The sequence below is a fragment of the Zonotrichia albicollis genome, chromosome 23 (genome assembly GCF_047830755.1).
Source record: "Zonotrichia albicollis isolate bZonAlb1 chromosome 23, bZonAlb1.hap1, whole genome shotgun sequence".
Classification (NCBI taxonomy): Eukaryota; Metazoa; Chordata; class Aves; order Passeriformes; family Passerellidae; genus Zonotrichia; species Zonotrichia albicollis.
The window spans coordinates 1,348,727-1,366,929 of NC_133841.1; the positions used below are offsets into that span (position 1 = coordinate 1,348,727).

An 18,203-nucleotide genomic window follows, 5' to 3' on the forward strand; every position below is an offset into this window, starting at 1 on the left:
CTCCAGTTACAATTCTCCCAACGTGGTTTTGGGGCTTTTGTTACCAGCAGGACACACTGGAGACCTGGGAATCAACCACAGACCCTGCAGCGGGTGGGCTGGAAATGGGGACCCCCCCAAATGCCACCCCCTCTCTCCTTGCCCTTCCTAGGCCTTGTTCTTCACCATGGGAATTTTTTATTTGCTGTTACTTGTGTCAATTAATATTTTTGGGGAATAAACCCGCAGGTTTGGAGGTTTTTGTTTACTTTTCTGCTTTTTCAGTGGCACTACCAGCAGATGCCAGGGTGTCCCCTGCCCATGGATGGCATGGAGCACCCTGTGATGCTGCAGGCACTGGGGTTCTCCCTTTCCAGGACTGATCCCCCTCTGGAACTCCACTCTCTCCCCCTCATTAGCAACCAATTAATCAGCATTTATCTCCCCCTCGTTTCTCCTGACCTTCCCTAATTCCCTCCCCATTTCCCAGGGCTGAGGCGGGTTCAAAGAGGAGCTTGACCTAAATTCCCACCCCCAGGCCGGGCTGGATCCTGCAGCAGTGACCTCGCTGCCATTTCCCAGGGAACAGCGAGCCCTTCCCGGGCTGGGGAACCTCAACCAGGGGTGCAGGCAGGGATGGCAGCCCTGGGGATGGCAGCGGCGTGGGCTGCCCGCGTGAGGTGGCACAGGGACACAGGGACACAGGGACACAGGGACACAGGGACACAGGGACACAGGGACAGGAGCTGGCCCTTGGGTTTGGAAGTGCCATCCATGTGCTTCCCTCTCTGGAAGATAGGAACCAGCAGCTCTGCTGGGTTTGGGACAGGTTGGGGGTCACGCTGAGGTTTATTCCAGCCCCTCAGAGAGGGTTTGGTGTTCTATTTGGGATCGAGGATGCTGCTCCCAGTTCTTGCCCCATGGACAGCCTGGTGGTCACGCTGAGGTTTATTCCAGCCCCTCAGAGAGGGTTTGGGGTTCTAGTTGGGATCGAGGATGCTGGTCCCAGTTCCTGCCCCATGGACAGGCTGGGGGAGAACGGGCACGGCCCTTCCCATGGCCCCGCCGGTGCCCCCCGCCCCGTTCCTTAATGGGATTATGGATAATCGGGGTCAGCCCCGTACCAGGGGCTGGGGGAAGGGCAGGGGCTGCTCTGGGTCCTGTGCCAGCAGCACCGGGTCGGGATATTCCCAATTTCCCTGGAATGGGGATATTCCAAATCCCTCTGGAACGGGGATCAGGATACTCCCAATCCCCCTGGAACGGGGATCGGGATATTCCCAATCCCCCTGTAATGGGGATCAGGATATTCCCAATCCCCCAGGAATGGGGATCAGGATATTCCCAATCCCCCAGGAGTGGGGATCAGGATATTCCCAATCCCCCTGGAACGGGGGTATTCCCAATCCCCCAGGAACGGGGATCAGGATATTCCCAATCCCCCAGGAACGGGGGTATTCCCAATCCCCCTGGAACGGGGATCAGGATATTCCCAATTCCTCTGGAACAGGGATCAGGATATTCCCAATCCCCCTGGGATGGGGATCAGGACATTCCCAATCCCCCTGGAATAGGGATCAGGATATTCCCAATCCCCCTGGAACGGGGATCAGGATATTCCCAATCCCCCTGGGATGGGCATCAGGATATTCCCAATCCCCCTGTAATGGGGATCAGGATATTCCCAATCCCCACTGGAACGGGGATCAGGATATTCCCAGTCCCCCTGGAATGGGGATCAGGATATTCCCAATCCCTCTGGAATGGGGATCAGGATATTCCGAATCCCCCTGGAATGGGGATCAGGATATTCCTAATCCCCCTGGAACAGGGATCAGGATATTCCCAATCCCCCAATTAATTCTCCTTTGCGGGGGAATTAAGGCTCCATCCCAGACAATTCCCAGCTGGAAAGAAAACCCCCATTTCCTTTCTGGTTTTATTAATTTGTTTATTAAAGCCCGATACAGAGGTGTGGGGAAGGTAAGGAGAAACCCCCAAAGATCAAAACATTTTTATTTCAGACACGTAATTAATAAAACTAAACCAACCCAAACGTGAGGCAGCACAGCCCTGGATGTGGCTGCCCCTTCCCACCCCCCAACGCTGATTTTGAGGTCTCCTACTCTGATTTATGCAAAAAGGAGCGAATTTGGAGCCTGATCTGGTGCTCTGCACCCTTGGTCACATCCAACCCTTGGAGCAGAATCAGCCCTGGCAGGATTGGGGGATCCCTTGGAGCAGTCCCAAGGGAAACGGGGCAAGACACGGTGAGCAAGCAAGGGAAAAATCAAGGAAAACCTACATGGATTTACCTGAAACGCTATAAAAATAAAGAGGACTAATTAACTAATTAAGACTAACTTATCAGTTAAATGATGCTGCCAGACTGGTCCATAGAGTTTAGGCCCTGACCAGGATTCTTTAAAATCATCTTTTCTAGAAAATTCTAGGTTTTGCTATCATTCTCTAGTATATACACACACGCACTTGACCCCACTGCAGTGGGGGCACAACCAGCCTGAAAAATAAATTACAAACCCCCCCAGTAGCATCAAATATACAGATCACTCCTTGCAGCTACTTTTTTTTTCTTTTTTCTTCTTTTTTTTTCTATTTTTGAGGTATTTTTTCAGCGTTTTTTTTAATTTTTGCTTGGCTCTAAGTGAATTCTACCTGCGGAAGCACCAGCATCATTTGAAGTATTTTTCTGTGCGTTTTAAGCATGATTGTTTTCATTGTAAATGTATAAACCCCCTTGCTGGGCTATTTACACCCTGGATCTGGGATGTGCTGGGAGTGCAGTGGAGCAGCTGCCACGATCTTGTGGAGATATTGATGGAGAAAATGGCAAAAAGGCTCCACATGGTGATGGGTCTGTCCCAGCTTGTTCAAAGTTCATCTGGGGAGAGGGGCTGGGCTGGGGGGGCTCCCTGAGGAGGAGGAGGATGGTGGGAGGAGCCCATCCTGCTGTATCTCTGTCCCTGCCTTCCTCTTCCTCCCTCCAGGGTCTTCCTCCAGCTCTTTCCCACGCTGGTGGTGGCCTTGGGGACAGGACAGTGACACATCCACCTTGCCACGGGTGGCACATGGGGCCTGGCCAGCCCAGCCCCTTCCCCAGCAGGCAGCAAAGTGGGGGTGAGATCACATCATCCAAAATCCTTTTAAAAATAGACCCAAAAAAAAAAAAAAGGAAAAACAAAAAAAAAAGCTCCATTCCCAAGAGTGGGCAGGTGGGGACTGTGTCCCCAGTCCTTGTTGGTGGCCCGGTGGCCTCAGGATGGCAGCAGTGCAGATGGCAGCGGGGCTGGGGGGGCGCTGGGGGGGGCCCTTAGCTGGGCATCTGCACCTCGTTGTACACATCTGTCCCCTCTGCCTCGTCAAAGGTCACCACGGCGTCATCTGCGTCCAGCTGCGGGGAGGAGAGGCCGTGAGGGGGACGGGAATGGGGACAGGAGTGGGACAGGGACAGGGATGGGACAGGATTGGGACAGGGACAGGGATGGGGACAGGAGTGGGACAGGGACAGGGATGGGGATAGGAACAGGTCAGGGACAGGGATGGGGACAGGAATGGGACAGGGACAGGGATGGAGACAGGAATGGGACAGGGACACTGACAGGGCTGGTGTGGGAATAAGGGCTGGGATGGGGACAGGAATGGGGACAGGGACACGGATGGGGACAGGACTGGGACAGGGACAGGGATGGGGACAGGAATGGGACTGGGACACTAATGGGGACAGGAATGGGACAGGGACACTGACGGGGATGGTGTGGGAATAGGGGCTGGGATGGGGACAGGAATGGGGACAGGACTGGGGACAGGGATAGGGATGGGGACAGGAATGGGACAGGGACACTGATGGGGACAGGACTGGGACAGGGACAGGGATGGGGACAGGAATGGGACAGGGACAGGAATGGGGACAGGAGTGGGACAGGGACACTGATAGGGACAGGAATGGGACAGAGACACTGATGGGACTGGAGATGAGGGAGGGGCTGGGATGAGGATGGGGAAGGGAATAGGATAGGGACAAGGATGGGGCAGGGATGGGGACACGGGTGGGAATGAAGGATGCAGATGGTGACAGAGATGGGGACAGAGAGAGGATAGAGATGGAGATGGGGATGGGGAGGAGAACAGGGACAGGAATAAGGCAGAAATGGAGATGAGGACGGGAGCAGGAGCAGGGAGAGAGGTGGGGCTGGCACTGGGCTGGCAGTGCCAGGGCTGCGTACACATTTGAGCTCGATGTCCCGGAAGATCTTGGGCAGCAGGAAGCGCCGCAGGGGCACGGTGAGGATGAGGACAAAGGGCAGAGCCAGCGAGGCCGGCGTGGACTTCACCACCCACAGCACCACGAGGAAAACGATCTGGGTGAAGGTGAAGAGGTGCATCCTCCAAGTCTTCACCTGTGGGACGAGGAGCAGAGGGTTGAGGACAGGGACAGTGTCCCACATTGAGGACAGGGACAGTGTCCCACATCCTTTGTGGGGTGTTGGCTGCTGGGGGGAGCAGTGCAGGGTCCCACCCAGCAGTGCTGAAGGAGGATTTGGCTCTCTGGGGAGCCCCAGGACACCCCAAACCCACAGCCCACTCACCCTGGTGACATAGGGCTCATCAGGGTGGTACTTGGGGGGCTTCAGCAGGAGCAGGATGCGGTCAAAGAGCTGGATGCCAAAGAGGGAGGTGACCCCCATGTAGAGGAAGATGCCAAAGAGCACGGCCAGGGGGATGTACTTCAGGATGGGCTCCATCAGGATGGAGACGCCTGTGAGGGAGAAGGAGAGGTTGGGGAGGGTCCCTGGGGACCCCCGACCCTCTGTGCCCATCTGGGGAGCCCTGCCCAGCTCACCAATGAGCACAGCCACCAGCAGGCCGCTGATGCGCTGCTCCTTGACCTCCAGGATCTGGGGTTTCCCGCCCGGGGCTGAAGTCTTGCTCATGATGGTGAGGGCGTTGGCATGGGTGATGGTGCGCACGGTGGTGGCGCTGAGCCAGGGCATGCCAAAGAGGGCTGCCAGCCCCCCCATGGCCACGATCAGCAGCAGGTCCAGGTGGAAGCCGGTGCCCTTCACCAGCTTCCTCTCGGGCTTGCTGACAATGAGGCTGTGGGGACACAGGGAGCAGTTGGTGACACAATGCCAGGGGGGGTCCCCTCCATCCCCAACCCACCAGGCACCCCACAGTCCTCCCCTGCCCATATCCCGGTCCTCACGTGGTGATCTGTGTCTCGAGGAAGATGAGGATGAAGACCAGAAGGGCGGGAATCACGGAGGCAAACATCATCCAGATGGGGAAGGAGGTGTTGATCCCCATGGGGTCGATGAACCAGCCCCGGGCGGTGGCGTTGGTGACCTGCAGCCCTTTGGGGACGCTGAGTTTCTGGAGGGGAGCAGAGATGGGACAGTGAGGGGTGGGACACAGGGACACCCAGCCCCGTGTCCCCATGTGGGGACACCCTTTCCCCCCAGCCCTGCCCTCCCAGACCTGGGTGTAGGTGTCATTGATGAAGAAATCAGCCAGTGCCATGATGAAGATGGAAATGGGCACCCCAAAGTCCCCGATCAGGCGCCGCACCTGTGGGGACAGCATGAGAAACCTGCAGGGCCCCCCAGCCCGGGGGTCCCACTGCCCTTCCCCTGCAGGAACAGCCACTGAACCCCCAGATTTTGCCCCCCTGGGTGCAGGGGGACCCTCACCTTGCCAGGCAGGAAGGAGCTGTTCTTGAACACGCGGAGGAAGTAGGCCAGGAAGAAGGTGCCAGCCATGAGCACCAGGGACAGCAGCGCCGTGTTGGGCTCGGGCACCCCGGGCTGCACCTCAGCCTGCACGGCGTACACCCTCTTCAGTGGGTGTTGCTTGAAAATCTGGGGAGGGAAGAGGAGAGGGTGAGGGAGAGTGGGGATGGGGATGCCCTGCACCCCCCTGCCATGGTGGGAGCCCTGTGGCACCTTCAAGGTGGGTTCAGGATGGGAACCAGGGGCTGAGAGCTCAGCACAGATTGAGCAGGGGGTGTTTTTGTGGTTTTGGAAGTGGGCACAGAGCAAGGGCTGGGTGGTACGGTGGGGATGGACAAGTGTGCCCCAAAATCCCTCTGCAGAGAGAAGCGTGGATCACAGGATCACAGAATGGTCCGCACTGGAAGGGGCCTCATGAGCTGGGAAACACCTGGAAAAGGGGAGGCAGCACCAGGAGACTGCATCCCTCTCCTGCATCCCACTGTTTCCATGGAAACCTGGGTGATAACCACAATCTGCAGCCCCTCACCCCCCACCGTGGGACCCCCACTTCCCTCACCGTGGGACCCCCGTGTTCCTCACCGTGACCAGCTTGGAGAAGGTCTCGAAGATGAAGATGAGGGAGATGAGGAAGGAGAAGATCTCCTGCGTGTAGCGGGACAGGTAGCGCACCAGGAAGCTGCCCTCGCACGCCACCACCACCAGCACCAGCAGGATCAGCCAGAACCCGATCCAGACCCGTCCCACGATGTACTCCAGGCCATTGCTGCTGCAGAACTGGGGAGCCAGAGGGCACAACCCTGTCAGGGCGTGGGCACCCAGCTGGGCTGGACCCCTGTGGGGTCACCCACCCTGCCTGGGAACCCCCCTAGGGTGTCACCCACACGGGGGCAGCTGGTTGGCATCACCCACCTGGTGTCACATCACCCCAGGGCCAGCACCTGAGTGGCCCTACCTGTGTGAGCTCACCCCTGGGTCATCACATGGGTGGCATCACCTTCATGTGCCATCCCCCACACAGCTGCACCCTGTCCCTGTCCCCGTCCCTGTCCCTGTCCCTGTCCCTGTCCCTGTCCCTGTCCCCATCCCTGTCCTGTCCCTGTCCCTGTCCCTGTCCTGTCCCTGTCCCCGTCCCTGTCCTGTCCCTGTCCCCATCCCCATCCCCATCCTCGTCCCTGTTCCTGTGCCAGGGCTGATGGGGACACCCCAGGCTGGCAGTGGGGACAGCTGAGGGGCACACAGAGGGCACCCACCGAGTAAAAGGCTTCCTCAAAGACCAGGAGGGGTCCCGAGAAGCCGACGACGAGGAGGGGCTGGGCGCTGAGGAGGCTGAAGAGCACGCACTGCACACAGGTGGAGATGAGCAGCTCCGACACCCCCATCATCCCCTTGGTCTTCTCACCTGGTGGGAGCGGAGCCGGTGGGTGCCGGGCTGGGGGGACAGTGCTGTGCCCCCATCCCACTCCTCTGGGCACTGGGATTGGGGGGAAGAGCCCCATGGGCAGAGACACCCCCAGCCCCATGCCCAGCTGGGGGGACAGCGCTGTGCCCACACCCCACACCTCTCAGCACAGGGATTGGGGGGAAGAACCCCCCTGGGCAGAGATGCCCCCAGCCCCATGCCTAGCTGAGGGGACATCCCCAGAAGCGTTCCCAGCCTGTCCCCCCATTACCCAGCAAGCCCCCGAAGGTGATGGCGGGGGACAGCGCCGCGAAGTAGATGAAGATGACGGCGGCCAGGCACTGGGGGTTGAGCGCGTCCTTGATGTCGCTGAGGTATTTGGGGTAGCGGCGGCGGATGTCCCGCACCAGCCCCCCAAAGGGGCGCCCCGTCCTGCGCAGGGGGTCGTCATCCTCCGCAGCCGCCTCGTCCTTCCCTGGGGACACACCAGGAGCCCATGAGGGACCCCGTGTCCAAGGAGGGGGTCCCACCGGGCACAGGGGATTGCGGGGGTCCCAGCCGTACCCAGATCCTTTAGGTAGTCCCCGATGTGCAGCCTCTCCAGGGGCTGGTAGCGCCGTCGGAGCAGCTCCCGCTGCAGCGGCACCAGGGCTCGGAGCAGCGGCTCGCTGGGGGCCTCGGTGGGCGGCAGGACGATGCTGGCGTCCAGGAAATCCTCCACGGCCCGCAGCAGCTCCTGTCGGCCCTCGGCCAGGTACGCGTCCCGGCGGAACACCTGCGGGGACACGGGGAGGGGACTGAGCCGTGGTGGGTGTCACCACGGGACACGGGTGAGGGGGACGTGGGGACGCCCCAGGGCTTGGGGATAAGGGGACACAGAGATGGGGATAAGGGGACACGGAGTGAGGGGGGACAGGGGGACACCCCAGGGCTTGGGGATAAGGGGACAGCGGAGAGAGGGACATGGGGACACCCTAGGGCTTGGGAATGAGGGGACACGGGGTGAGGGGGACAGGGGGACACCCCAGAGCTTGGGGATAAGGGGACACAGGGCTTGGGGATAAGGGGAAACAGGGAGAGGGGGATAAGGGGACACCCCAGGGCTTGGGGATAAGGGAACACAGGGAGAGAGGGACATGGGGACACCCCAGAGCTTGGGGATAAGAGGACACAGGGCTTGGGGATAAGAGGACATGGGGTGAGGGGGACATGGGGACACCCCAGAGCTTGGGGATAAGGGGACACAGGGCTTGGGGATAAGGGGACACGGGGAGAGGGGGATAAGGGGACACCCCAGGGCTTGGGGATAAGGGGACACCCCAGGGCTTGGTGAAAAGGGGACACAGGGAGGTGAGGCCACAGAGGCATGGGGACATGGGGATCAGGGGGGACGTGGGGACACCCCAGGGCTTGGTGAAAAGGGGACACGGGGCGAGGGGGATATGGGGACACCCCAGAGCTTGGGGATGAGGGGACACAGGGAGGGGAGGACACGGAGTCTTGGGAACACGGAGATCAGAGGGGACGTGGCACAGGGGGACACTCTGCATCCCAGGTGCTCAGGGGTGGGTAGTGGCACTGGTGGTGGCCGTACCCTCTCGGACATCATGGTGCCGATGGCACGGCCGATCTCGTGGTAGCTGATCTGGGGCGTGTCGGGCCCCAGCACCACGACGAGGAAGCGGACGGGGATGGACACGTCGAGGACACCGTCCAGTGTCACCGCGTCCTTCAGGCGCACAAAGGCCAGCATGGGCTGCTCCAGGAAGGCTGCACAGCCTGGGGGGAGGATGGGACGGGACAGGGATCATGGGGGAGCATGCACGGGGACACAGGGGACGTGGGAGCACATGGACACGGGGACAGCAAAACGTGGGGACATCAGGAATGGAGACGAGGTGACACAGAGGAGACAAGGAGAATGGGACAGGGGCACAAAGGGCACTGGGACAAAGGGGTAAGTGGGCATGCAAGTACAGGGACGTGGGGCATGGGCACAGGGACACATGGACACACGGATGGGTGGGCATGGGAGTACAGGGACATGGGGCATGGGGACACAGGGCACATAGAGGCATGAGGACATGGGGACAAGGGACATGGGGAGAGGAACCCAGAGAGCAGCGCTGAGCAGCAGCAGGCGGCGGCGAGAGCTGAGGAGGGGGAGAGGCAAAAAAGGCACAAGAAAAGCAGCGTGTGAGCGAGCACAGCGAGGGGGCACATGGCAAAGCTCCCCCTGCACCCCAACCCTGCACCTGCACCCTGATCCCAGCCCAGCACCCAGCACCCAGTGCCCAGCACCCAGCACCCAGCACCCTCATCCCCCTGACCACTCACCCACAAGGACCAGGGTGGCCTCAGCACCCTCTGGGATCGTCTCCAGGAGTTGGGGTTTGGGGACCCCGCTCTGTTGCAGGCAGATGGAGGGCAGGAATCAGCCTTGCTGGCTGTCCCCTGTGGTCCCCTCTGTACCCTGCATGTCCCCCTGCTCTGCCCCTGTGTGTCACCCACCACCCCCTTGCATGTTCCCCTGCATCTCCCTCTCCATGCACGTCCCTCTCTATCCCGTGTCCCTCCTTCTGTTCCCTGTGTGCTCATCTCCACTTCCTTCATGTCCCCCACTATTCCTGAGTCCCCTTTCTGTCCCCAAAATGTCCCCACTGTTCCCTGTGTGTGTGTGCGTGTGCACCTGCGTGTGCCACAGTGTGTGTGCACCCAGTGTGCATCTCCCACTCCGCCCCGCACCCCAATGTCCCCAGCGCCCCCCGAGCCCCCTGTCGCCCCTCACCTGCTCCTTCCCCGTCATCCTGCTCATCTCCGTGGGCCGCTGCTCCCTCAGGAGAGGCCGCTCCACGTCGCCCCTGCCGGTGCCCGAACGCTGCACCAGCGCCGGCGGCATCGTCCACACCGACTCGTCCTCGGTGGGATGGCTGGGGACACAGGGGGGTGTCACACACCCCGGTGCCCCCAACTGCTCCCCAGCACAGCCCCAGCCCCGGGGGTGCACGGGAACCCCCAAAGATGGATGAGGGGCAGAGCTCTCCCACCCAGAGCCAAGCTCCAGCTCCCTGCACACACTGGGGAGGGTCCCAGAGCCCAGGACCCCCCGGGACCCCCACCCTGGCCATACCTGTGGCGCAGGAGCAGCGTCCTCATGACATCGTCCCTGTCCTGTGGCTTCATCTGCCCCTCGTAGATCAGCTGATCCAGCAGGATGTGGACGATGGCCGGCAGCGAGTTGGCCTCCACGTCGAGGAGGATGGCGCCTGTGGGGACAGCACTGTCACCATCCGGCCAGGACAGGGTCCCCTCCACCCTCCTGGTGCTCCCTGGAGCTGTCCCCACCTTTGCTCAGAGCCCGGCGGATCTCCAGGAGGCTGTGGTAGGTCAGGAAGGACAGATGGGGCTGGCTCCAGTCCCCCGATTCCTGGAAGTCCTCCTCCAGGCTGAGCCAGTGGCCGGCCTCCATCCAGCACAAGTCCTTTGCATTGTCCAGGACCAGCTCGTGCAGCTCCACGTACCCCTGCAGCCAGAGATGGAGGGGTCAGGGTGTCCCGGCCACTTTGGGACCCCCAGGACACTCAGCATCCCCCTCTGTGCCCTGTGAGCTTGGTCCCAAGGTCACCACAGCCCACCCAGCCCCAGAATGGGGAGGCAATGGGGGCCCCTGGGGCAGCACCCACCTCATGGCTGTCCGGCTGGGACAGGAGCCTCCTGCTCCCTGCTGCCTCCAGGTCCACATCGGCCACTGACACAGCTGCAAGTGGAGCCACCAAGGCGTCAGCCAGTCCCTGCCCCAGCCCAAACGCCCTGCTTGAGGGTCTGCTTGAGGTGTGTCTATCATCACACCCATCCCAGCCCCTTTGGGGTCACCTGGACGTGTCCCCTTGTCCATCATCCCCACCCCAGCCCTGCTGGGCACTGTGGATGTGCCTCCCGTGTTGTCCCACCCCAGGCCCAGCTGCAGTTTGCTGGATGTGCCAGTCTGCCATCTCTCGCCCTGCCGGTGCCCACCTCGGTCCCTCACATCCACCCTGGGGCAGGGTGACAGCCTGGGGACATCCCGGAGCCGGGGTGAGGACAGGGCTCATGGCACAGCCCCAGCACCGAGCACCGGAATGGGGACACGGGGACAGCGCATCCCCGGCCAGCCTGACCCCCGCCGCGTCCCCGTCCCCGTCCCCTGCCTACCTGCGGCCCCCCCTGCGCTCCCCATGTCCCCGCAGCTCCGTCCCTATAACGTGGGGACCGATCCCCGCGGCCGCCCTGTGTGCACCGTAAATCCCGCAGCACTTCCTTTGCTGACAGTAAACACCAGCGCGGCACCCGCCCGCCCGCTGTCACCCCACGGCGGGGACAGACTCACCCCGCGTCCCTCCACCCCCGGCGGGGACCACCGCGGTCCCCTGGCCGTCCCCGGCCGTGTCACCCGCCCTGCGGGGCGATGCTGCAGGAGCCGCATCCCGCTCTGCCGGGGCAAGGATGCTGCGCCCTCGGGAGCGGGCATGGGGCGCGTCCCCTGGCACCGTGTCCCCGACGGTGCTGGCCCTGGCACGCGGGCACGAGCGTGTCCCCGTCCCTGCCCGCCGCCACCGCCACCGAGCCGCCCGGCGCCAGCCGGCGTTCAGCCCCGAGTGGTTCTTGTCCTCACCCCAAACAAAGAGTTTATTTATCCTCAATCAGTGGGCGATTACGGGCAAGTGGCAGCGGTCACCCCGCGGCGTGCCCTGACGCCCGGGTGGGTGACAATCCCCACGCGGGATGGGGGGACACGGGGTGGGCAGCTCGGGGTGGGGGGGACGCCGGGGCCGGGCTTTGTCCCCCGGGGCCCCCGCGGTCACTCACGCTGCCCTTCGCCACGGCTGGGGTGGCCCGGGGGGGCCCCGGCCGAGCGCCGCTTCCCGTCCAGGTCATAAAATCCCCGGCGGCCGGGCAGATACTGGCTGCAAAACACACAGCGCGGGCACGGGGCTTCAGCGCGGGCACCGCGGGTGCCCCCAGCCTCCCCCGGGTGCCAGCCCCGACCTGGGCACTCACCGCAGGGGATTCATCTCCTCGGCCCTGGCCCTCCACGCCTGCAGCGGGGACCCGATGCCAGCGCCGGCCCCTGCGCGGAACAGGGGGCAGCGTTACCCCGTCTGTGCCACCCCACGGTGACAAACACCCCCTCGGGGTGGCAGCTCCGAAACAGCCGTGCCTGGGGCAGGGGATGCTGTGTGGCACCAATGCCCACACTGCCCTCACCTCCCTCCCGGGGGCTCAAGGAGCTCGGGTGTCCCCAGGCTCAGCCCTGCTCCGGGCACCCGCAGCTGGAGGTGGCACCTCAGAGGGACTCGCTGCCCTGAGGGGGTGTCCCTGCCTGGCCCCGCTGCCACTGCCACACTGGCACCCGGGAAATGCGTCCATGCAAGACCTCTGTGCTCATGCAGCTCATCTGTGCAACACATGCAACGTGCCTGCGCCATGCTGGCACCCATGCAGAGCTGTGCTGGTGTGCCATGCATGCCCACAAGAAGCTGGCAGCCATGAAACATAGTGTCCATGCACTGCTGGTGCCCATGCAGTACCGTGCCAATGAGCCATGCGTGCCCATGAGAAGGTGGCAGCCATGGAACACCTGTGCCCATGCACTGCTGGTGCCCATGCAATGCCCCTGAGCCATGCTGGTGCCCCTGCACAGCTGCACCCACAAAACTCTGCCCATGAACGCCTGACCTTGAGCCACTGGTGGCCCTGCAACGCTGGCACCCAGCGGGTGCCAGTGCCCCTGTGGTGCCATCAGCCCTGCAAAGCTGTCACCCGTGTTATGCCATTGTCACACATGCAACGCTGTCACCTCTGCCACACCAGTACCCAGTGACACACTGGTACTCATGCCCTGCCACACCCATGCAGTGCTGGCATCCTGTGACACTGATGCCCATGCAATGCCACCCCCGTGGTGCCCACGCCGCCAGTGCCCCCAGCGCCCCAGAGCCACTCACTGCTCATCTCGCCCAGCGACAGGTGGGAGCTCTTTAGCCCGGGGTCCTCGTAGCCTTCGGGGTCCAGGCTCCTCCTCATCCCCTCCTCGTAGGCCTCCTGCGGGACACAGACAGGGGTCAGCAGGCTCGGGCACGCCGAGGCCGTGCCGGGGCCGTGCCGGGGCGCAGCGGCGGAGCCGGGGCGGGGGCCGGGGGTCCCTACCTGGCCAGGCCCCTCCATGGCTCCGGGCTCGGCCCCCGCTGCCGCCTCGGCGCGTCCCGGCGCTCAGCCCGGTGCCACCATAACCCGGCGCTCTGCGGGGCGGGCACGGGGAAACGAGAGAGAACAAGTTAGCAGAGAGCAGGCAGGGCATCGCTCGGTGCCCCCGGGATGGTGGCGTTTGTACCAAGGGCTGTTTGTCCCCGTGGCCGTTCCCGCAGCCCCTGCCCTCCCAACCCGCTCCCCACGGGCTGGGAGGGCTCGGGCTTGGGGGTCCCCAGGGAGGTCATGCCCTGCCCTGCCGCCACACGGGATGGGAACGGACGTCAGGGCATGGCAAAGCTTCCCACCAGGGACGTGGCATCGTGCCCTGAGCCACCCGTGCCCACGCACGCCGTGCCCTGTGCTCGGGGTCACAGCCGGGGCTGGGTCCTGTATGGACCCACGCTCAGGGGCTGCGACCCCACACCACCCTCTCGTGTGTGGGTGGGGGTCCTGTATAGACCCACGCACGTGTCTGGGGTCCTACACAGCCCCCTGCAGCCCCTTGCACCTGTATGAGGGTCCCATACAGTCCCACACACAGGGGCTGGGGTCCCAAATCCCCCACACACAGCTCCAGCCCCTGGCAGAGTGGGGGTGAGAAGGGGGGAAACTGAGGCACAGCTGGACTCAGGGGACACCCCAAACCCGGATGGGGTGAGCACCCCAAACCCACCCAGGGTGCTCAGCTGGGGAGGCCCCTCTGGCACCCTTCCATCAGCCCCCAGACCCCTGCAGCACGCAGTGCCCTCGCCCCCTGTGACCCCTATGTCCCCTGTGTCTCCTGTGTGTCCCCTGCATGTTCCCTGTGTCCTCTGTGTGTCCCCTGTGACCCCTGTGTGTCCCCTGCGTGTCCCCTGTGACCCCTGTGTGTCCCCTGTGTCCCCTGTGTGTCCCCTGTGTCCTCTGTGTGTCCCCTTTGACCCCTGTATTCCCTGAGCGTCCCCTGTGTCCCCTGTGTGTCCCCTGTGACCCCTGTGACCCCTGGGTGTCCCCTGTGACCCCTGTATCCCCTGAGTGTCCTCTGTGTCCCCTGTGTGTCCCCTGCCCCCCCGCAGCTGCCCCGGGGCTGTTCCGCGGCACAACCGCCAGGGGGCGCCCTGCACGCATTGCGCCCCCCCCCCCGGTCCCCCCGGGGCAGCCCCGGAGGGACCCGGGGGGCTCCGGACCCCCCCCCCGTAACCCCCTCACCGCTGCCCCCCGCCCGCCCCCGCCCCGAGTGTCTGAGGAGGGGTCCGGGACCCCCAAAGCCGCAATTCCAGCCGCCCCCTAGGGACCCCTGAGCCTGGGGGCCCGAGGGGCTCCGGCCGCCCCCCCGCCCCCCCGGCCCGGTGACCCCGCTGCGGGCTCGGGGGCAAGGTCAGGGCAATGGGCGGCTTTGGGGGGATCCAGCCCCCCCCCCGATCTCACCAGGGTGATGCAGGAGCTCGCTCCCGGCCGGGGCTGGGGGAGCCGGGCTGGGGTCCCGGACACCCCGCGGGGCCACGGGATCCCCGCTGGGGCCACGCGGGATCCCCGGTGGGGCGCGGGAGCCGCGGCGGGGCCACGGGATGGACGGCGAGCCTCTGACTCGGCCGTCTCCTTCCTGCCCCGCCTGGCCCCGGCACCGGCGGCCCCCGGCCCCCAGCCCGGCCTGCCCCGGGCCCCCCCGGCCCCCCCAGCCCTCCGGCGGCTCTTGCATCAGCCCGGTGCGCCGGGCTGTGCCCCGCTGATAACGCCCGACACCGGGCGTCGGCCCCTGCCCCGCTCCACCCGCTCTGCCCCACCGCGCCCGGGCCGGGCTGCGGCACCGGGACCGGCGGGGGCTGCGGCCCCGGCAGCGAGGTCACCGGGAGCCGCCGAACGCATCCCTGCCCCGCAGAGCCCCGGGCACGGCAGGACGGAGCTGGGGAGGGTGTGTGCGGGATGGAGCCCGCAGCCCCCGCGCCGACAGCGCCGGCCCCATGGGGTCCGCACATCCCCCGGCAGCCAGGGCACGGCTGGGGTCCCCCTCAGTGGGTACAGCCCCATGGGGTCCCCCCTCAGTGGGCACAGCCCCATGGGGTCCCCTCTCACTGGGTACAGCCCCATGGGGTCCCCCCTCATTGGGTACAGCCCCATGGGGTCCCCTCTCAGTGGGTACAGCCCCATGGGGTCCCCCCTCAGTGGGCACAGCCCCATGGGGTCCATCCATCCCCTGCCACGCTCAGGGCTGGGCTCGCCCCTCCCGCACCAAACGCCGCGCAGGGCTCAGCACGGAGCCCGCACATCCCCCGCCAGCCCCGCACGGTCACCGGGATCCTTCCCGCGGCTCCGTGGAGCCCTGACATCCCACAGCATCCCTGCGGCACGGCCGGGACCCCTCCTGCCTCCTGGCTGGGCTCCGTCTGGAGCCAGCGCATCCCGAACCTTTCACACCGCCTGGGGCTGCTGCTTCCCTCCGTGGGTCAGCCCCGGGGCTCCCGATGGAGTCCATACATCCCAGGGCTCCCGATGGAGTCCATACATCCCAGACCATCCCTGGCAGCATATTTGGGATCTCTCATCCCGCAAAGTGCCCGGCACGGCTCAGCACGGAGCCCGCACATCCCAGGCCATCCTCACCACACTGCTGGGACCCCATTGGAGCCCAAATCCCCCATCCCGCATCGCCTCCCACCCCAACACCCCCCGGGGCAGCCCAGGGTGCCCCCCCAGCCCCAGATCCCCCCGTGTCCCCCCCGGCAGCCCCAGGGACACCCCGAGGTGACCCCGCACCTACCCCTGGGTGCCTCCGCCGGCCCTGCCGCGCTCTCTGTGCGGTGCCCGGGCTGTGAGCGCCGATGCCTGAGTCACGCTCACCTCCCTAATCTCGCCCCCCTTGGGCTCAGCCGGCCCCCCCCGGGCCCCCCGGAAAAACAAGGTTATCGGGGTGCAACATCTGCAAAAGCTGCTCCCCGGCTGAGCCCCGCCTGCTCCCGCTGTCCTCCTGTCCATCCCTCACCCAGCCCGGCATCCCCGAGCTGCTCCCGCTGCCCCCCCAAGCTTGTTTACCTCGGGGTTCCCCCGCAGGGAATCCCCGGGATCCCCCCGTGTCTCCCCTCCCTTCCCGCGGGGTTGGGGTGTTCTCGTAAAAAAAAAAAAAAATTAAAAAAAAAAGGGGGTTCCTGGGGAGGTTCCCCGGGGAGGAGGAGCAGGGGGACACGGGATGGGGTGTCCCTGTGTGCCATGGGATTGGGGGGCCCTGGAGAGGGGCGATGCTTTGGAGGAGGGCAGGGGTGAGGGCACCTAAGGGCACACTTGTGTGTGAGGGGCCCGTGTCCCTGTGTGTGTGTGCACACCTGTGCTCACACCTGTGGACGTGTGTGCACACAAATGTGTGTGTCTCTACATGCACAGCCTTCCTAAAAGGATCTCAGGCCCAAAATCCCAATCCCAGGACAAGGTGGGTGAGCCTTGCACACACATACACATACATGCACACACCTGTGCACACACACACCTGTGTTAGTGCCCACCCATGGGCACACTTGTGTGTGTGTGTGAGAGGGGCCCATGGCCCTGTGTGTGTGTGTGTGCTCACACCTGTGGATGTGTGTGCACACAAATATGTGTGTGCACACACACGTGTGTGTCTCTACATGTACAGCCTTCCTAAAAGGATCTCAGGCCCAAAGTCCCAATCCCAGGGCAAGGGTGAGGTGGGTGAGCCTTGCACACCCACACACACCTGTGGACGTGTGTGCACACACACGTGTGTGTCTCTACATTTACAGCCTTCCTAAAAGGATCTCAGGCCCAAAATCCCAATCCCAGGACAAGGTGGGTGAGCCTTGCACACACACACACACATACACACGAGTGTGTCTCTACATTTACAGCTTTCCTAAAAGAATTTCAGGCCCAAAATTCCAATTCCAGTCCCAGGGCGAGGTGGTGAGCATTGCACACACACACACACACACACACACACCTGTGCACACCCACCTGTGCACACACACATTCCCATCCCACCCCTGGTACCTGGGGACCCCCACAGGGTCCCCCCACAGTGAGGTGCCACCCGAGCTGTCCCCGCTGTGCCATCCAGCCTGGGGGCTCATGGCACACACTGGGGACCTGGTGGCACCCCCAGGGGACAGAGGGGTGGTGCTGGGTCTGGGTGTCCCGATAACGGCCCTGGCCTTATCTGGGCACTGCCAAGGGCTCCCCTCCCTGCCCAGCCTCGGGGATTTTGGGGGTCCCTCCCCGCCCTGTGCCCACCTTTCCCCCCCATCCCGGTTCTCTTGGCAGGGGCACCCCGGTGGCGGGCACAGGGAGGTGGCACATGTCCCCACGGGGGTGTCTGAGTGCTGAGGGTGACTCTGATTTATTTGGGGGCTGTTTGGTGGAGGTTTATGTGGCTGCTGTGGGATTCACCAGCCTTGTTCCCAATTTCTCTGTCGCAACAACGGGGAAACTGAGGCACGCTGAAGAACGGGGCTGGGGGCGCTGCCCCTCGGCACAGGCACCCCCGCCCACCCCATGAAGGTGGTGGGATCAGAGCCCCGGGGGGATGGGGGGGGTGATGCTCAGCCCCCCAAAACGGGGATGGATGCAGGGCAAGGCAGGGGGTGCTGATCTGAGCCTGGGGTGGGCATAAACCCCCCAAAACTCTGTGGGGTGGGCAAAAGACCCTCCAAAACCCTGGGGGTGCCGAGGGTGGGCAAAAGACTCCCCCAAAAACCCCATGGGGTGTGGGGAGTGGGCAAAAGACCCCTCAAAACCCCCGGGGGTGCCGGGGACGGGCAAAAAAAGCCCCAAACCCCCGTGGGTGCCCCCTCCCCGTGGCTTTACCCAGCAGTGTCTCACCACGCCGTGACGGACAGTGCGTGACCCACATGGGGACCCCC

The 18,203-nt window shown here is 63.9% G+C and overlaps 1 protein-coding gene across 5 annotated transcripts; it reads right to left on the minus strand.

Moving 5' to 3' along the window:
- Nucleotides 1-1,978: 1,978 nt before the first annotated feature.
- Nucleotides 1,979-16,231, minus strand: SLC4A1 (solute carrier family 4 member 1 (Diego blood group)). 5 transcript variants are annotated; one of them, XM_074557539.1, is made up of 22 exons: nt 16,094-16,226; nt 13,315-13,406; nt 13,113-13,209; nt 12,166-12,235; nt 11,974-12,071; nt 10,812-10,885; nt 10,474-10,651; nt 10,259-10,394; nt 9,917-10,058; nt 9,466-9,535; nt 8,723-8,907; nt 7,693-7,903; nt 7,400-7,603; nt 6,980-7,128; nt 6,309-6,503; nt 5,688-5,855; nt 5,476-5,565; nt 5,204-5,370; nt 4,841-5,094; nt 4,587-4,756; nt 4,224-4,397; nt 1,979-3,391 (listed from the first exon to the last, which is right to left on the minus strand). In XM_074557539.1, the coding sequence occupies exons 2-22, from the start codon at nt 13,330-13,332 to the stop codon at nt 3,311-3,313; spliced, it is 2,931 nt and encodes a 976-aa protein (XP_074413640.1). In that variant the 5' UTR covers nt 13,333-13,406; nt 16,094-16,226; the 3' UTR covers nt 1,979-3,310. The 5 variants fall into 5 exon arrangements, with proteins under 5 accessions (XP_074413640.1, XP_074413641.1, XP_074413642.1 ...); XM_074557540.1 differs by lacking the exon at nt 16,094-16,226 and adding an exon at nt 14,764-14,947; XM_074557541.1 differs by lacking the exon at nt 13,315-13,406 and having other exon boundaries at nt 16,094-16,231.
- Nucleotides 16,232-18,203: the final 1,972 nt, after the last annotated feature.

What these genes read in the sequence shown, in the direction of transcription:
- SLC4A1 (XM_074557539.1), bottom strand. An exon ending in GGCCACCCTGGTCCTTGTGG is followed by an intron (nt 8,908 to 9,465) that starts GTGAGTGGTCAG and finishes TCCTCCCCCCAG; the next exon opens with GCTGTGCAGCCTTCCTGGAG. An exon ending in ATGAGCCCTATGTCACCAGG is followed by an intron (nt 4,398 to 4,586) that starts GTGAGTGGGCTG and finishes CTCGTCCCACAG; the next exon opens with GTGAAGACTTGGAGGATGCA.